This window comes from Parasteatoda tepidariorum, chromosome 8, assembly GCF_982258835.1.
Source record: "Parasteatoda tepidariorum strain Cologne lab strain chromosome 8, Ptep-v5.0, whole genome shotgun sequence".
Taxonomy (NCBI): Eukaryota; Metazoa; Arthropoda; class Arachnida; order Araneae; family Theridiidae; genus Parasteatoda; species Parasteatoda tepidariorum.
This window is the reverse complement of record NC_141762.1, coordinates 96,720,231-96,737,411: the sequence shown is the minus strand read 5'-3', so window position 1 is coordinate 96,737,411 and position 17,181 is coordinate 96,720,231. Positions and strand designations below refer to the sequence as shown.

At 32.2% G+C, this 17,181-nt stretch overlaps 1 protein-coding gene across 4 annotated transcripts in view; it reads left to right on the top strand.

The window, feature by feature from the left end:
* LOC107453616 (SCY1-like protein 2) overlaps positions 1-17,181 on the top strand; it is a 556,894-nt gene that overhangs the window by 234,539 nt on the left and 305,174 nt on the right. For all 4 annotated transcript variants that reach the window (XM_087169467.1, XM_087169470.1, XM_087169468.1 and 1 more), the window contains one exon: positions 8,321-8,540. In XM_087169467.1, coding sequence (XP_087025593.1) covers positions 8,400-8,540 — 141 coding nt within the window. In that variant the 5' untranslated portion in view covers positions 8,321-8,399. The remainder of the gene's footprint in view (positions 1-8,320; positions 8,541-17,181) is intronic.

Genomic DNA, 17,181 nt, shown 5'->3' with positions numbered 1-17,181 from the left:
GAAATTCACAAAATGGAAGTTCGTTAAACAGAAGTCCCACTGTATATGTTTCGAGATGCGTTAATGAATTCTGAAGTGTCTCACCCTACTTTTGTATTTTATAAAAAAAAAATGTCTTCACTTTTAATTTAACAGCTATAATTAAATGTGTAAATTTACGAAAACACCAAATGTTTTCATAAGTTTACACCCATTTTCGGTCAAAGGTGTGCAAACGCACCATTTCAATAAAATTTTTTATTTTATTAACACTGTGACGTATATTTTTCACTTATTTTATTTTTCACTTATTTTATTTTTCTGCCATTGTCAAGGGTTCTTAAGACACCCAAAAATTAATAGTAATTCAATTGGAGTAAACACTAAATTTTTAAACTATTAAAGTTTTTTTTTTTAAACTTAAGGCGGTTGTTGACATGTGAAATATTTTGAAAATGTATAATTATTCCTTTTGAGATTCATCATTATGTTTTTATGATGGATTAAAGTTGCAATTCAGTAAATAAAAAAGAAAGCAAATTTCATGAAAAAACAAGAGTTCAATTAAATGGCTTGTTCATTGATTTAGTGAATGGTGCCTATACGCCCCATTTTATTTCTTAAATAAAATGTAATTTTTTGAGGCTATGTTGGTTACTTTTGAAAGAAAGGTCTTGAGAATTATTTTTGGAGGAATTAAAAAAAAAATGGTGTGTGACTTAGAAGATCAAACCTAGAGCTTTATCACTCATATAATAAACCTGACATTATTAACTTTATTAAACGATAAAGAACAAAATGGGCAGGCCACGTTATCAAAGTGGACGAAGACCGTACCAAAAAAAGAAATTTCAATGCCAGACGTTTGCACTAGAAAAAGAGGCAGGCCGAGTTTGAGATGGATAGATGGCCTAGAGAAAGACTTTTTGGCCTTAAAAACTAAAAATTGGAAAATACTAGCAAGAAAAAAAGGTTAGACTTTAAAAAACTTTTTGAGAAGGTCAAGGCCCACCCTGGGCTGTTGAGTCATGCCATTGATGATGATGATGAAATGTAATTTTTCATACTCAAATTTTTTGTGTCTTAATGAATGTAATGTAAGCATATTTCAATGAAAATAATACCACATTTTATAAAATTTATATGCTTAGCCTAAAATGGGTTAGCTTTTAAATGGAACATATGAATCATAATGTATTAACATTTAAAGCAAACAGTTACAACAAAATGTGTTAACTTTAGATTGTAACAATGAAACAAAGGTTGTTAAACTGAAAAGTTACTGATAAATCAAAATGTGTTATCAATAAAACAAAAGTTATTACACTTAAAAGTAACTGTTAAATCAAAATGTGTTAAGTTTTAAAAAGTAATAATAAAAATAATTATGATTATTAATAATTGCTACTCTTATTATCACTTTCTTTATTAATGATTAAAATTTGTTTATTTTAATCAAAACAGAATGCATAAACTTTCAAAAATAACTGTAAAAAACTAGTTGTAATGAAATGTGTTAACTTTAGACAGTAACAATAAAACAAAATGTGTTACACTTAAAATTAACTGTTAAATAAAAATGTGTCGACTTTCGAAAGTAATAGTAGAATAAAATGTTTAGTATTAATAATAACTACTTTTATTATTGGTATTTTTTTTAAAAGTAAAATGCGTTTATTTCAATTAAAACAAAATATATTAACTTTTAAAAGTAAAATAAAGTCAACTTCCAAACTTGACAGTGAAGCAAAGTGTTAATTGTTAATACTTGATATTATTACCATTACTATTCTATTATTATTGTTACATTAATTAACAATTGACGTTCATTTATTTCAATTAATCTTTAGAAGTGTTAGTTTTAGAAATTGTTGGTACAGAGTTGTTGGTTTAGAAATTGTTGGTACAGAATTGTTGGTTTAGAAATTGTTGGTAAACACTGGTGTAAGACATTAAGAGAATTTGCAGACTTGGTCGATTATCTCTAGAACTAATGGACCGATTTTAATGAAATTTGGTATGTGCATACATTGATACAATACAAAACAAATAACCATTCCAACAATTGTAATATACACGCATAATCATGCATAAAGCTCGTTGGAGACGGAGGGTATGAAACAGCAGTTGCGAAATAAACAAAAAAAGGGGTTAATAGGGGGTATGGTCCCCTCTTACAGATATACAGTTCTTGCAGCGTGGTTTCATTCTTGAAATAAGGCAGTTTATCATTTCCTGTGACAATTGGCCTGAAGTGTCCTGTGGCAATTTCATACCTTCCTACTCCAAAGAATGTTGCATACCATCATGCGTGTGTATTACACAGTGTTTTCATCATAGAAAAAAAATGGGTGAGAATTTCTCACCCTTTCTCAAGAACAGGGTGAGATTTCTAAAAACTAAAAAAACACAAAAACTCTTGGAAAAAAATTTCTTTAATTATAATACATTTTTAACGTCTTCTATTTTTTAAACCATTGAATATTTTTGGTGCATCATCATAGAAGATTTTGCCTTTACAAGGTATTTGTCCATCTTACAGCACATAAAAAATTTTAACGTCTTACATGAAGAAACCTAACCTATGGTAAACACGTGGTTGCAGAGAAATGTGTTCTGAAAGGGGTTCTGTGGTTGTGCTCTGTTGTTCGAAAAGGTTTTGAACAATACTGGTAAATATGGAAGCTAGATAACTGGGCAGATGTTGAAAATAATGAAAGATCCTGGAAGAAAAGTGAAATGGATTTTATTCTAAATGGCGTAATTCTAAGCTTTATTCGAAAATGCGAGAAATTCGCGAATTTTGAAATTGATTTATAGAATGCACGAATTTCTCGCGGTTATAATTTTTTAATGCGAGAAAAGAAAAAAATATGCGAGATTCTCGCGTTCTCGCGCTGTAGTGAAAACACTGCGCGTAAGTGAAATTAAATTTAAATTATTGAATGGTTATTTGTTTTGTATTGTATCATGGTGCGTAGCGTTTTTAAAAAGTGCTTAAAGGTGCTTTTTTCGAATTTTCTTTTTCAAAAGCCCTTAAAGGTGATTTTTTTCATTGGCTGTTTTTTAATTTTCCCTTTTTTTAGTATGTCGATTTTCGACGCATATTATGCAAAAAGCACGATTTTCTCATTGTTCTATTCAACGGTTTCGTAATTCATTCGATCACAATCCATTTCAGATGACCGTCGGTTCGTAGCGTATGAAAGCGCCAATTATTTTACATGTTTGATGAATTACTTGCGAGTCCGCATGTGTGTCTACTTAGCTGGGTTCGGTGGGGTTCTTGCACTCTCATGGGCTACTCTACTGAATTTCGCAAGGTATTCTCCATTTCAGACTTCATTTTCCACCCTCTGAAATCGAACCGAAAAATATCTCTTGATCTTTTTTTATGGTGGCTAATATCAACAAGAAAAGAGTTCCTTGACGAAAACTAGTTATTTTATCATGTATCGTCTGAAAATTATTTTGCATTTTGCTAATGTACATAGTGCCTAAAAAGTACTTAAAAGATGCTTATTTTTTGTTGAAAGATTTGGCTACGCACTCTGTATATCAACGTATGCACACATCGAATTTCCATAAAATCGGTCCAGTTTTTCTAGAGATAATCGACCAAGTCTGCAAATTCTCTCATTTTTTTTACACCAGTATAGAATAGGGAGAGAATAGTCATGAAATTATGTTTAATCGAATAATATGCAATAAATTTTATATTTTACATTTTATTTATTTCAAATGATATACATCTTTCAAAGTCACTGTCTTTAGATACTGTTTGCACAGCCCATATAAAGGGAAAAATCAATATACAGCCGGATCATTTTCAAACACTAAAATCCTTTTAGAATCCAACATTTACTTTATCAATGTATCGATTTTCATCTTACGTGTTAAGTGATTTATCTATTACACACTCCCCCCCCCTTCTCTCTCCCTTACTCCTTTAACTATTACGCAAGAAGGCATGAAAATGAAATTTATTTCACAATTTATCAATTCTGGAAGTCAATCTCATTAGGAAATGTGTGGAAATAGAGGATGGAATAATTTCCTCGCATTTCAAAGATAACAATTTATGACTTTTGAAGCCAGAATATGCGTCTACATTTTTATGACTATTTACACATCACTCTTTACAATTTTGAAGGAAAATTTAACGTTTCAAGCTTCCTAAAATATTTTGGTTTAAGCTATCGAATAATGTTATCAGGACTGTGGAGTCGGTTGTTGAAATGTTCGGCTCCGGACTTTTCAACCAAATCGCTGGAAAATATTTATACAATTAACAAGTAAATGTTAATTACAAATTGCGCCTTACGTAAAGAAAGTTTCCTCTACATTCTATGTTAATCTTACAGATAAATTATTTTTCATTAAATATTTATAGCTGTTGGTAATCCCTATATTCATTTTAAATTACCCTGTGCTATGAAATCATTAATTACAATTCACAGATATTTGTAAACTAAAATATAAATATCGTTACTACACAACTAAAAACATCTATACGAGAAGTAGGTAGTAAATAACGGGAATAATACTGCAAAACATTATATTTTATTTTACAATAATTTTTGCTTACATTTTCAGCTATTATCAACTTTAATATATCCGTATTACGCTCTATCCGAATTTTACAGCGCTAAGAATCTCCCTCGGTGAGCTCCCTTAAGCTCTCTCCCCGTTTTTTCTTTTTACAAATTAAACAGACTAAACAGTTGTTCTTTCTAATGCAGATTTGCCTGTGAGAAGCTGATAAAACTTGCAGGTTGATAGGTCAGGTGAATAAGGTGGGTGGTTTGTACTTGTCTGGAAACGCCTTGTCAGACAATGCAGAATGGTACATTGTCTTGATGGGGAACTCATAATTGTTCCACAACTCTGGTCTTGTGCATTCTTTGTCATTGTCTATTGTTTCAGAAATCATAAGATTAGTTAACCATCGGTTAGAATGAATAAAATTATAATGATAAGAGATAAGAATGAATAAAATCAGAATGGTAAGATAAGGATGAATAACATTAGAATGATATGATAAAAATGAATAAAATGAGAATGATCAGATAAGAATGAATAAAATTAAAATGATAAGATAAGATAAGAATGAATAAGATTTTATTCACTTCTTTTCTCTGTATTTGGCTTGGAAGTCCGGGCTTGAATCTTCTTCATTGTCTCCTCAGACATTGTTGAATTTCTTGACCCTTTGACGCAAAATTTTTATTAAGAATATTTTTCCTACTTTTTTCATTCTCTTGTATCAATTTAGATCAAAATAAGTGGAAAAATATTACATTAATCATTTTGATAATTTATGGTTAGAAACTATAGCATGAAACACCGGTGTCTTTTTTTTGCGTTCAAGATAATATCTTTCAAACTCGACTCACTTTAAAGCAATACTTTCTCAAATTTGCAGTTATTTAGATCTAAAGGAAACAGTTACTACTTTCGGCGCATGCGTAGTTCTTTCGAAGGAGCAACATTAGTCTAGCTTATTGTTCTTGGCTACAAATTTGTCTTTCATGTCTGCCATTGGAAAAAAAAAAAAAAAAAAAAAAAAAAAAAAAAACATTAGTCTAGCTATATAATAGCTACAATTCGTTCATATTTTAACGACGAACATTTGCTTCAGTAAATGTTCAGCAGCAGTGAAAACAACAACAAGCACTCTTCTACCAGTATTCTTATGAAAACAATCTACATATGATGTCCAAAGAGCTGTGATGGCTCAGAGGATAGAGCGTTCGTCTTCCAATGAGGTGAACTGGGTTGAATCCCGGCGATGGCTGGTCAATACGAATTCCGCATCCGGCTGGCACCGACCACAGTGCTGACGCGAAATATCCTCAGTAGTAGACGAATCATGGGTTAGAGTCCCCTTGCCGTCAGACTTACCATGGAAGGTTCTCGTCGTCTGCCTCTCCATGTAACGCAAATGCGGGTTAGTTCCATCAAAAAGTCCTCCTAGAAGGCAAATTTTTTCCAATACTTGATCCAGGAGCTCCCTTGTCTTCTGGATTGAGTTGAAAATGACAAGGCTACGGAGTTGAACATTAGTTATCGTAAACATACCAATTGGGTCGACTGTTCAATGACGGTTATGAAAAAAAGAATCTATCCAAAGCACGCCAGCATAGATGATTTTGGAAGCGAATATATTTAACATATGGTGTGAACGCGCTTGAGCTTGGCTTAAAATTTTCCCATTAAACGAGTTTTAGATAGATTTACACCATTCTAGATGAAAGCATAGTTTGGTGTGAACTTAAAGAAAAAAAAAGATTTTCCTTTCATATTTTTTTTAGTTGTTTAACATCAAATCATGAAGGATAATCCACTACAGTTCTTACAATGTATGTAAAAACAATTTTTCTCCTATTGTTTACCTAATTTTATCTGTTTTATATTAATTTAAAATAGTCATTCATCTTCCTATTCATACGGAGAATATTTTAAAAACAGTAAACGTAGAGAAAAAAAACATTGTTTACGTAAACAATAAGATTTTAAATATGAAAGGAGTCGAAACAGCCATGGAATGAATAGTTCCATGGCTGAATAAATATTACCCGGACACGCTTTTATTTGATTAATTAGGATTGGATCCAACCGAGAATGAAAAGAGGTTTTCTAATCCTGTTCATTTCTAACTTTTCTAGGTGTTATGCCTCTAAGCTTTGTTTTCTAGAAACTCGAACTGATATTTTAAAATGTAAATAGAATAATATTTTAATCTCTTCTAACGAATTTTGCAAAGAGAGAAAAGCTGTTTAAATATTTATGCATTAGAGATGGTTTGTATATTAATTGGTTGAGTACTTTTCGTAGTAACTAATTATAACCAACACTGTGACCTTTGGATATTCCGCAATTAAAAACTTTTTTTTTCGTATTTTGTTAAATGATTCATCATTCATTAAAATCCTGTTATAAAGCGGAAAAAGATAAAATATCCACCCAAGTCAAAATTATTGATGGTCTCATCAAAATATTTTGATGGTTTATGTTGGTTTCAGAGTGATTCATGATGGTCCAACGTCATTTGATAGTAACCATCATCCACCATTTTTTATTATCAGTTCATGATTTATGATATGCCAACTAACTTTCATCATTCCATGGTGGAAAATGCTGCTTTAATACTATGATGGTTAACCATCAAGAGAAATTTACTCTCATTGACCAACAATCCATGATGATCCGTGATGGTTCATGATGGTTCCAACTATTCATTTCCATGATGGTTCAATGGGAATTCTTGTTGGTTCTCAGGAATGTAACCATCAAAACAATTTGGGGTTTCTTTATGTTGGACCATCATAAATCAGTCTGAATTCCCACATTGGAATGATGGTTTGTCATGATCGTTCCAAAGTTTGATTTCTAAGTCAAGCCCCACCATACCCCACTACAGTGAACCTATAGTGACCAGTCAAACCCCGCTATAGTGAACCTTCAAGGGACCGAAATTTCGGTTCACTATAACCGGGAGTTCACTATATCCGTTACGCAGGCAATTTAACTAATGGTTCCCAAACTCCTCCCTTTTATTACACATTATTCAAATAAATGACTGAAAAATATTATGTAGTAGCAAAAAATGTGTTATTTTTCATCACTCTTCGTCTTGCGTACAAATAAAAATTAGTAATCTTTAGCTGATGAGCAATCCTCAACATCAGATATGGAAACACTTCCCGACTCTCAGATAATTTTTCCTCAATTTCTGTTATTCCGCTTTTTAAACCTGTCTAACCTGCCATTCGAGCACATAAAAGTATTTTCTATAGATGGTTTTAAAAATCGGTATATGTATTTATTTTAAAGTAGAAATTTCAAAATTATTACAAAGAAAAGGGGGAGGGGGAAATCAGTCGAAGACAGAAAAAAGTTCATTATATCCAACTTCCTCACTTTTTTGGTTCACTATATCCACTAAAAATAACATTATACGTGTATAGCAAGGCACGGGACCGAGCATTTCGTTCACTATATCCGAGAGTTCACTATAAACCGTGTTCACTATAGCGGGGATTGACTGTACTATGATGGAAATTCCTGATGGTACAACACGAACAAACCATAAAAAAGAAGTTGCTATTCTTGTGTTGAACTATTATAAATCAGTTCGAATTCCTACAATGGGGTGATGGGTACTTATGTTGGTTACTATCAACAAATACAATTGTTCATGATGGAATTATTGATGGTTACCATAAATATTATGTTAGTCCATCAATGGTAAACTATCAAAAATTTTGACTTGGGTAGTTTTGAAAGATATATGCAAACAACTTATTCCTAGTAAAATTAATAAATATTTTCTTTTCAGGTGATTGTCAAGAGAGGGGTATCAAACAAATGATCCTGTGTGTCCGGATGAAGAGAGGAGTTGAGTTGTGAAGCAGGCAATGTTCGCAAAATTTAAACCAGGCCAACCCTCTGACACCAATCCCATTACCCAATATTACGAGATAGGCAGGCAGATAGGGAGTGCCGGACCAGAACTCGTTTGGAAAATTTACGAAGCTGTTCGAAAGTCCGACAAAAGAGTAAGTTCGAATTTCGTTCTTTTTTTACGACATAAGTCTATATTTGAGCCGCGATGGCTCAGGGGATAGAGCATTCGCCTTCCAATGCGGCGAACCGGGTTCGAATCACAGTCGATACGAATTCCGCATCTGTCTTGCACCGACCACAGTGCTGACATGAAATATCCTCAGTAGTAGACGGATCATGGGTTAGAGTCCCCTTGCCATCAGCTAACCGTGGGTGGTTCTCATGGTCTTCTTCTCCATGTAACGCAAATGTGAATAAATTCCATCGAAAAGTCCTCCACCAAAACAAATTTCGCCCAATACTTTATCCACGCGTTCCGTTGTCTTCTGGATGGGGTTCCAAATTACAAGGTTACGAATTTGAACATTAGTAGTCGTAAACCCGTTAAATTAGGTCGGCTGTTCAACGGCGGCTATTAAATAAAAAACAATGCGACATTAGAGCCGCGGTGGCTTAGGGGATAGAGCCTTCTAATGAGGTGAACCAGGTTCGAATCCCAGAAATGGTTGGTCAATACTATTTCCACACCCGGCTCGCACCGACCACAGTGCTGACGTGAAATATTCTCAGTGGTTATGGGTTAGAGTCTCCTTGCCGTTAGGCTGACTGTGAGTGGTTTTTGTGGTTTTCCTCTCCATGTCACGCAAAGTTCCAACAAAAAGTTCTCCTGGAAGGTAATATTTTTCCAATATTTGATCCAGAAGTTCCCTTGCCTACTGAATTGGTTTCAAAATTACAAGTGTATGGAGTTGAACATTAGTAATCATAAACCTGAAATTGGGTCGGCTGTTCAACGATGATTATAAAACAATGCTGTATTATCTGGACTCAATAAAAATTTCCAAAAAAATTGGAAAAAAGCATTTATTTTGATAATTTTCATGTGAAGGTGAAAAAGTTCACCATACTGGCAATTTTTAAAAAAAGTTAAATAACTTTTAATATATTTTGTTCGTTCAGTCGTTTCAGTTGCCCAGATAATTGTTTTTACAGCAAGATGGCAAATAGAGTATAAGATAGTAGCCTTGCATTAAGTGTAAGGCACTTTAATTGTGGCATTTTCATTTTCTTCGAAGCCATGATAAAGTTGTTGATTCAAAGTTTCATCTCCAAATCAGTTTTTCTCTCTTCAATTTTTATTTTTAGTTCGGGCGCATTGACTTCTAATACATCTATCATGTCAAAATTAATTGGTAATTAGTTTGAGTTTAGCATTTTGCTTAAATTCATACTAGCATTTAAACATTAGTTAATATTTTACATTTTGTAACCACTTAAAAATATTTATTTTTAGTTTCATATGATAAATGTGTAGAGTTCGCTAGGTCAGACCTGCGGATCGGAATACCGAACCTGCGACCTCTCATCCTGATATTATTTCTGCTGTCAGAAATTAACTGCAACTGACTGCAGGATATTGATGTCATAATTATTCATCGCACATTTTCACCAGTATATATATGCATCTGTAAAACCACAAAACTACTACTACTCTGTTATACTCTATTTTGAATTTTAATTTGTTTTTAAGTTAGTCACGCAGCTTTTGTGACTCTATCATTTTCCCGGAAAATAAAAGTGTTTATTTTTATCTTCTGATTATTTGAATGTTGTCTTTGGTTCCGTACAAATGTTGGAACGCTATTCCTCGTCCCAAAGTGTGGTACGCGTACCCCCAGGGGTGCAGGAGCATTTTAGCGGGGGTACGCGTTCTTATGCGAAATATCTTGCTACAAAAAAAAATTTAAATTTTTTTATTTAAAAGCAATGCCAGCCATGAAAATTTACGATTACGTTTTTTTCTAATGGCTATTTTCTGCAGAGTTAACAGTTAATATTCAGTGGTGTCAACAGCCAGTTGTGATTTTTAACTTTATTCTCCATTCTAAATAAACATATTTTTAAAAAAATACATTAATTTTCGTATTAGTCGTACACAGCTTTACGAAAAATTTAGAAAGGGTACACAAAAGCCACAAGTTTAAGAAACACTACAGTAGAGTGATTTAAATGATCAAAGACGTAAAATTCGACTTGAATTGAAGCATAATACTTAGGCATCTTACATTTTCCTTCCATTTCCCCTTTTTAAAACTTTAAAATGTGTACCATTTCGGCAACAGTTGTTAGTAATTATTCCGTTTACCCAAAGGAGATCTTTCATTCGCGATGTTAATCGATGCGGTATTAAGAGTGGCATGCGTGAGGAGCAACGCCTTTAATTGATTGAATGATTGTGTCAATTAATTCATTAGGAAGTGAGTGAGGAAAAGGCTTAAATGGTTGAGTCAATAAATGAAGTGGTGATTCCACTATGTCGTGATCTAGACAAGCACGGAGTATATACTTGAGTTGTATAGTTAGTGATAGTTGAGTAGTTTATAAAAGTAGTAGTTGAGAAGTTTATAGGCTTCAGTAGTTCATAAAACGAGCAGTTGAGCAATTGAATAAGTGCTCAAGTCAACGAATAAGTAATTTGTTTAATAAATGTGCGATCAAGTAATTTATACAGTTGTCATAATTAGAGCTGGATAATTCGAAACAGGAAACTGCATTAGCAGCTGGTCCAGTTAAATAAGATTTAGAGTACGAAAATTTCTTTTTCTTTGGAATTTATTCATTCTTGTCTTTTAAGAAAGAAAAACTATTCCAAAAGCTATTCCATTATTTTGGATCACCTGAAAACTGTTCTATGGCAAGTTTCGGTAGTTTAATTGAGCATTGATTTTTTGAATTTTCACTTAAAGATACGCCCGATCATGTGATTCATTTGAGGTTGGATTTTTCTTTAAATTTTCCTTATAGATAACCCAATATTCTTTTTGAATATTTGAAACATTTGGCTTTATATTCTTCATTGTTTGTTACTTCTTCTCCAACTTGCTCCATGGTTTGGGAATTTTCGATTTCTGAATCAAGTTCTTTTTAATTCGTTAGATTTTTCAATCAAATTTTCGTAATCTTCTCTAAAATCCTCTTTATCAACTTTATCCGTTGATCTTTAATTTCGCACCAATTTAATTAATTGAGTTGTGAGTTTCCTGACAGTTGTTCTTTTGGCTTTTGATTGCAGACATTCTTAATAACAGTTAAAGAGATCCGTTAAGTGACTTAGAACTCAACTTTCAGCTTCATCCAGAAAGTTATAAATGCAGAAATTGTATTTAAAATACATCCGTCCGTTTGATGAGCAAAAATATTAAATGACAGTTGTTGACTCAACGAATTTGTTACAACAATCTATATATATATTTCTCTTACACGGCGATAAAAAAAAGCCTCATTACAACTCTCCGAATGGCAACGCTAGAAAATCAACCAATAATTACCGCTAAAAATGTCACATGCCAAATCTAGATTGGATGGCTCAACATATAGCGCTTCTAAAAACGGAAACGGAAATAACCAGAGTGTAAAATATTATGTGCTTATGCGCATCGTATTTTTTGTTAAATAATTTATTTATTATATATCAGTTTATAGATGGTAACGAGAAGAGTTTTGTGGTTGCTATGGTGACTAATTAGAAGGTAAATTGTTTTTTTGAGTGAGTGTGAGATTTGTTTTTTGGAACTGCGATGCTGTAATTTTATTGTTTAGTTAATAAATCTTCCTTTTATATTAAACGTGATAGTAGTTTCCTTAATTATTTGATTCGAAGTCCTTGGAGTTTTATTTGAGGTCAGTTTATTTTGTATTTTTTGACAAGAGAGAGCATTCTCACCAAACGAGATTTCTTCCGAAATTCAATGTTTTGTTTATGCAGGGTTTTTCCATTGCAATTTCTCTTATTTAAATTTTTAATAGACTTAATTATAGCCAAAATTTTAACCTTTTTAAAGAGATATCAGTTTTAGAAATTTTATCTTAAGATTTTATACTATAGCACATTTCTAATAGGTTTAACGAATTACGTGTCATTTATTTGAATTCAAATTTATTTTAATGACTTAGTATTTACTAAAAAGATGTAATTTTTTTTTTAAAAAAAAAGTTGTTATATGGATTTGAATGATTGTTTTGAATTCTTAGAATTTTGTGTATTTACAATGTACCTAAGTTAGAAGCGAGCGAAGCGAGCTTGGTTTGCGAAGCAAACCATATAAGATTGCGTAGCAATTTTCGGGGGTTGGCGAGCGTTAGCGAGCAGGGGGCACAGCCCACTAGTATACTTTTAATTTTAAATGTTATTTCAAGAAATGATTACTCAGAAAAATGATTTATGTTCATATAGCAGAGGGGAGTGGTTTATAAACTATAAAACAACGTTAAACTATATTTAGCTTGAGCAATGTTATTCCATTCAAGATTCTATTCCCTTTTTGATAGATAAATTATCCCCGATAAGGCGTCTCCGTTACAAATATCGAGCGCAATATGACAAACGTCAACATACCAATAAAAATGCTTCTAATCAAACATTCTTCAATCGATACCCGTGAACCCCTTTTTAATTGGTTACCCTTAATGTGTTTGTCAGGATAGTACAAATAGAATTAGAGAAACCAATAATTCTGCTGCCTTCTCAGTTTATCGCTTGCTCAGTAAACAGTTAGAGAAGAAGGGGAGAATAAAAAAGGAAAATATTTCAGGAATTTCTCACCTGGATGAGGGAAAAATTCTTCCTCGACAGGAATTCCAAAGATAGAAAAGGATTCCAAACCTTCTGAAGCGAATCGATTTGTACTTTAAGTACTTTTTAATTAGAAGTCTGAGGCAAGAAGATATTTTCCATTTCTTTTTTAATTATTAAATCTCGCTAAGCAGTCAAAGACTTGTTCATTGTGAGTATAAATAATGAATACGTCGTAATTATTTGATTTTTTTAGACGTTTTATTTTTCTATTTTATTTCTTTTTCTTCACATTTAAAAGATTCTCTTTCTTATGTATGATAACTTTGCTGTATTTTTTATTATATTTAAATTTTTCTTGTTTTGTGTAATTAAAATAAATTTCTTTTGTGTTACAGTAATTATTGTTCTGTAAAGAATTTAAAGAATGATATAACGCGATAAAATAAATTCAAAACATTAGATAAGCTAATCAATTAAAACAAACTTTATGAACAATATTATTTAAGTGATTATTATTAAATATTCCTACTTGCTCAAGTGTATTAGTCGAAACTAAAAAAACGTCTTGATTTTGACATAAAATAAGTTACCTGCGTTATTATTTAAAGACATATAATTTTCTTAGATTATAATTTATTTCCAATGCCCACCTGTGTTAACTTTTCACCAATTCAGGCATTTACAGGGCAGATTTGTTGGCCACTCTTTTGGGGGCTACCTATAAGGTGGGCCAACGTTGCTCCCACAATAACTACAGATAGTACCGAGAATGAACCAACATCCATGCCTTGCCCGGGATTCGAACCCAGAACCTTTCTGATGTGAGGACCTTTCCTGACCCCTGCACAGTCCGATAGGCCTCTTTGATTATAGTGAAATGACTGTGAAATATTCATCCATAAATACTAAATCTCTAAAAGAAAATTTTATGAAAAAAAAGCTTAATACTAAAAACCAAAAGTAATTGCATTTTAAATCTTCCTGTTAAGGTTTCAAAATTATACTTGAATTTTGCTCTTTGTTGTCTGAGAATTATTTTCTTTCAACTGGATAAGTCGAAAAATTTATAAAAGTTTGAAATAAAAGGCAAAATGCACAAAAGTATCTAAAACTATGTAGGAAAAATACTATCACGTAGGAAGAATAGATTTTACGCTGACAAGCAGAGTAGATTTATATAGATAAGTAGAATAGATAACAGACATCTAGAAGATATTTAAGGTACTTTATTTACGTCACACTAGAACTGCACAATGGGCTATTGGCGACGGTCTGGGAAACATCCCTGAGGATGATCCAAGGACATGCCATCGCAATTTTGATCCTCTGAAGAGGGGATAGCTCTCCTGTTTTGTACAAACAAGCAAACCTCTGGAGTTCACAACATGGTAACTGCCGTTTCCACTTGAAACGCATGAACTCATATACATTGAAATCGGGAAACGGAAATGACGTCAGAGAATGTTCTAGAAACTTCTAGAACATTCTATAAATAGTAACTAAAATTTTAAACAACTTATATTCATATATATTTATATACTTCTGAAGTCTTGTCGAATTTTATTATTCTTGATATGTCAGAACATTATGCTCTGACGTACAAGAGAATTTTATTCTCTTGAATATATCGGAATACTATTACATATAGAAGAATTTTATATTCCTGAATAAATCAGAATATTATACTATTGCATACAAAAGAATTTTATGCACTTGAATATATCAGAATATTATACTATTGCACACAAAAGAATTTTATGCACTTGAATATATCAGAATATCATACTCTTGCATACTTAAAGTCTACTTATTGTACTTATTACTTTCTTATTATATTTTTGCATACACCAGAACATTTTACTCTTCCATTAATCAGAACGTGTACACATGCATACAGAACATCAGAACATAATTTCATTGAAAATTATACTCTTGTAATACATCAGAATACTATTTGAATACATTAAAACATCATGCTCTTGTATTCAGAATATTATAGTTATAGGCATCAGAATATTATACTTTTGAATACACCTGAACATTTTATTCATGCATGAATCATGAATTTTATTATTCTTGCTTATGTCAGAATATTATGCTCTTGTATACAAGCGAATTTTATACTCTTGAATATGTTTAAATATTATACTATTGCATACAAGAGAATTTTATTCTCTGAATATATAAGAATATTATACTCTTGCATACTTTAATGCATCAAAAAATTATATTTCTGTATATGCCAGGACATTTTACTCTTCCATTAATCAGAACGTGTACGCATGCATACAGAACATCAGAACATAATTTCATTAATAATTATACTCTTGTAATACATCAGAATACTATTTCAATACATCAAAGCATCATGCTCTTGTATTCAGAATATTATAGTTATAGGCATCAGAATATTATACTTTTGAATACACCTGAACATTTTATTCATGCATGAATCATGAATTTTATTATTCTTGCATACATCAGAACATTATGCTCTTACATCATACAGGGGAATTTTATACTATTGAATATATTGATATATTATACTATTGTATACAAGAGAATTTTTTATTCTGAATCTATCAGAATATTATTCTCTTGCATACTTGAAGACATTATGCATCAAAAAATTATATTTCTGCATGTACCAGAACATTTTATTCCTTCATTGATCAGAATGTATACGTTTGCATACATCAGAACATAATGCGTTAAATATTATACTCTTATACACATCGGAATATTATACTTTTGAATACATCAGAACATCATACTCTTGAAAAATTATGCTCTTGTATGCATTAGAATATTGCACTTTTGAAATACGCCTGAACGTTATATTCATATGCATATATAAGGGCATAATTTACACCTGATTTAGCTTAGTAATCTTATTTAAATAGTATATCGCTTGAAAGCCTTCATATTTCGGAATACCGATAAATGAAGTTAGAGGACTGATAGGCTTATTCTGTCCATCATGCGGCCTGGGACAATGAACAAAATTTATTCCACGCTTTGTGGCTTTTAGGCTTATTTATTCCAGTCAGGGACAGGGAATGGCAGGGATTTGTCTGCGACAGGGTAATTTAATTCCAGCATTACTCCATCTGGTGAGAATTTCTTGCACATGTTCTCGATTTCATTACTCTTATAATAGTGAGAGTCGATCCTTGAAGGCTCAGGGGATAGAGCGTTCGCCTTCTAATGAGGTGAACCTGATTCGAATCCCTGTAGATAAGAATTCCGCAATCCAGATTGCACCGACCACAGTGCTGACGTGAAATATCCTCAGCGGTAGACGGATCATGGGTTAGAGTCCCTTTACCGTCAAGCGTGGGTGGTTCTCGTGGTCTTCCTCTGCATGTAACGCAGATGCTTATTAGGTCCATCAAAAATTCCTCCTTGAAAGCAAATATCCCCAATACTTGATCCAGAAGTTCCCTTGTCTTCTGGATTGGGTTTTAAATTACAACGCTAGGTAGTTAAACATTATTAGTCGCAAACCCACAAATTGGGTCGGCTGTTCAACGACGATTATAAAATATAAAATAAGTGAGTGTCAGGCAAAATAAATTTTTATATGAATATGACAAAAATACAATTTTTAAAAAAAAAAAATATGGTTTCTCAGGAACTATTCGACCGATTTTGTTCAAGCTCTGTATTTTGCCATGTAAATTTGCATTCTTTAAAATTTCAATGCATGCCTTACAATTCAAAATTTTGTCTTCCGACAATTACTAAATAATATAATGAAAAAAAATAATAAATATTTGGCGAAAATTATTTTTTGCGTGGCATTACCTTTGGGTAAACGAAATTAATCCTAGAGAAATTTTTCGACTGACTTTAAAAATTTTCGAGATATAGCGAAAACCGCAAAAAGTACAATTAAATTCTAAGGGTCCATACTTTTGACCGCTCTCTTGACCAAACTATTGTGACCCTTTTTCCCAGTACGAAATCTGAATCCGTTGTTAAAAAAAAAAGGTATGTTTATTCAGAGGAAGTAAGTCTTTTTGATTGATTTCGTAACTTAAAATACTGTCTGCCGT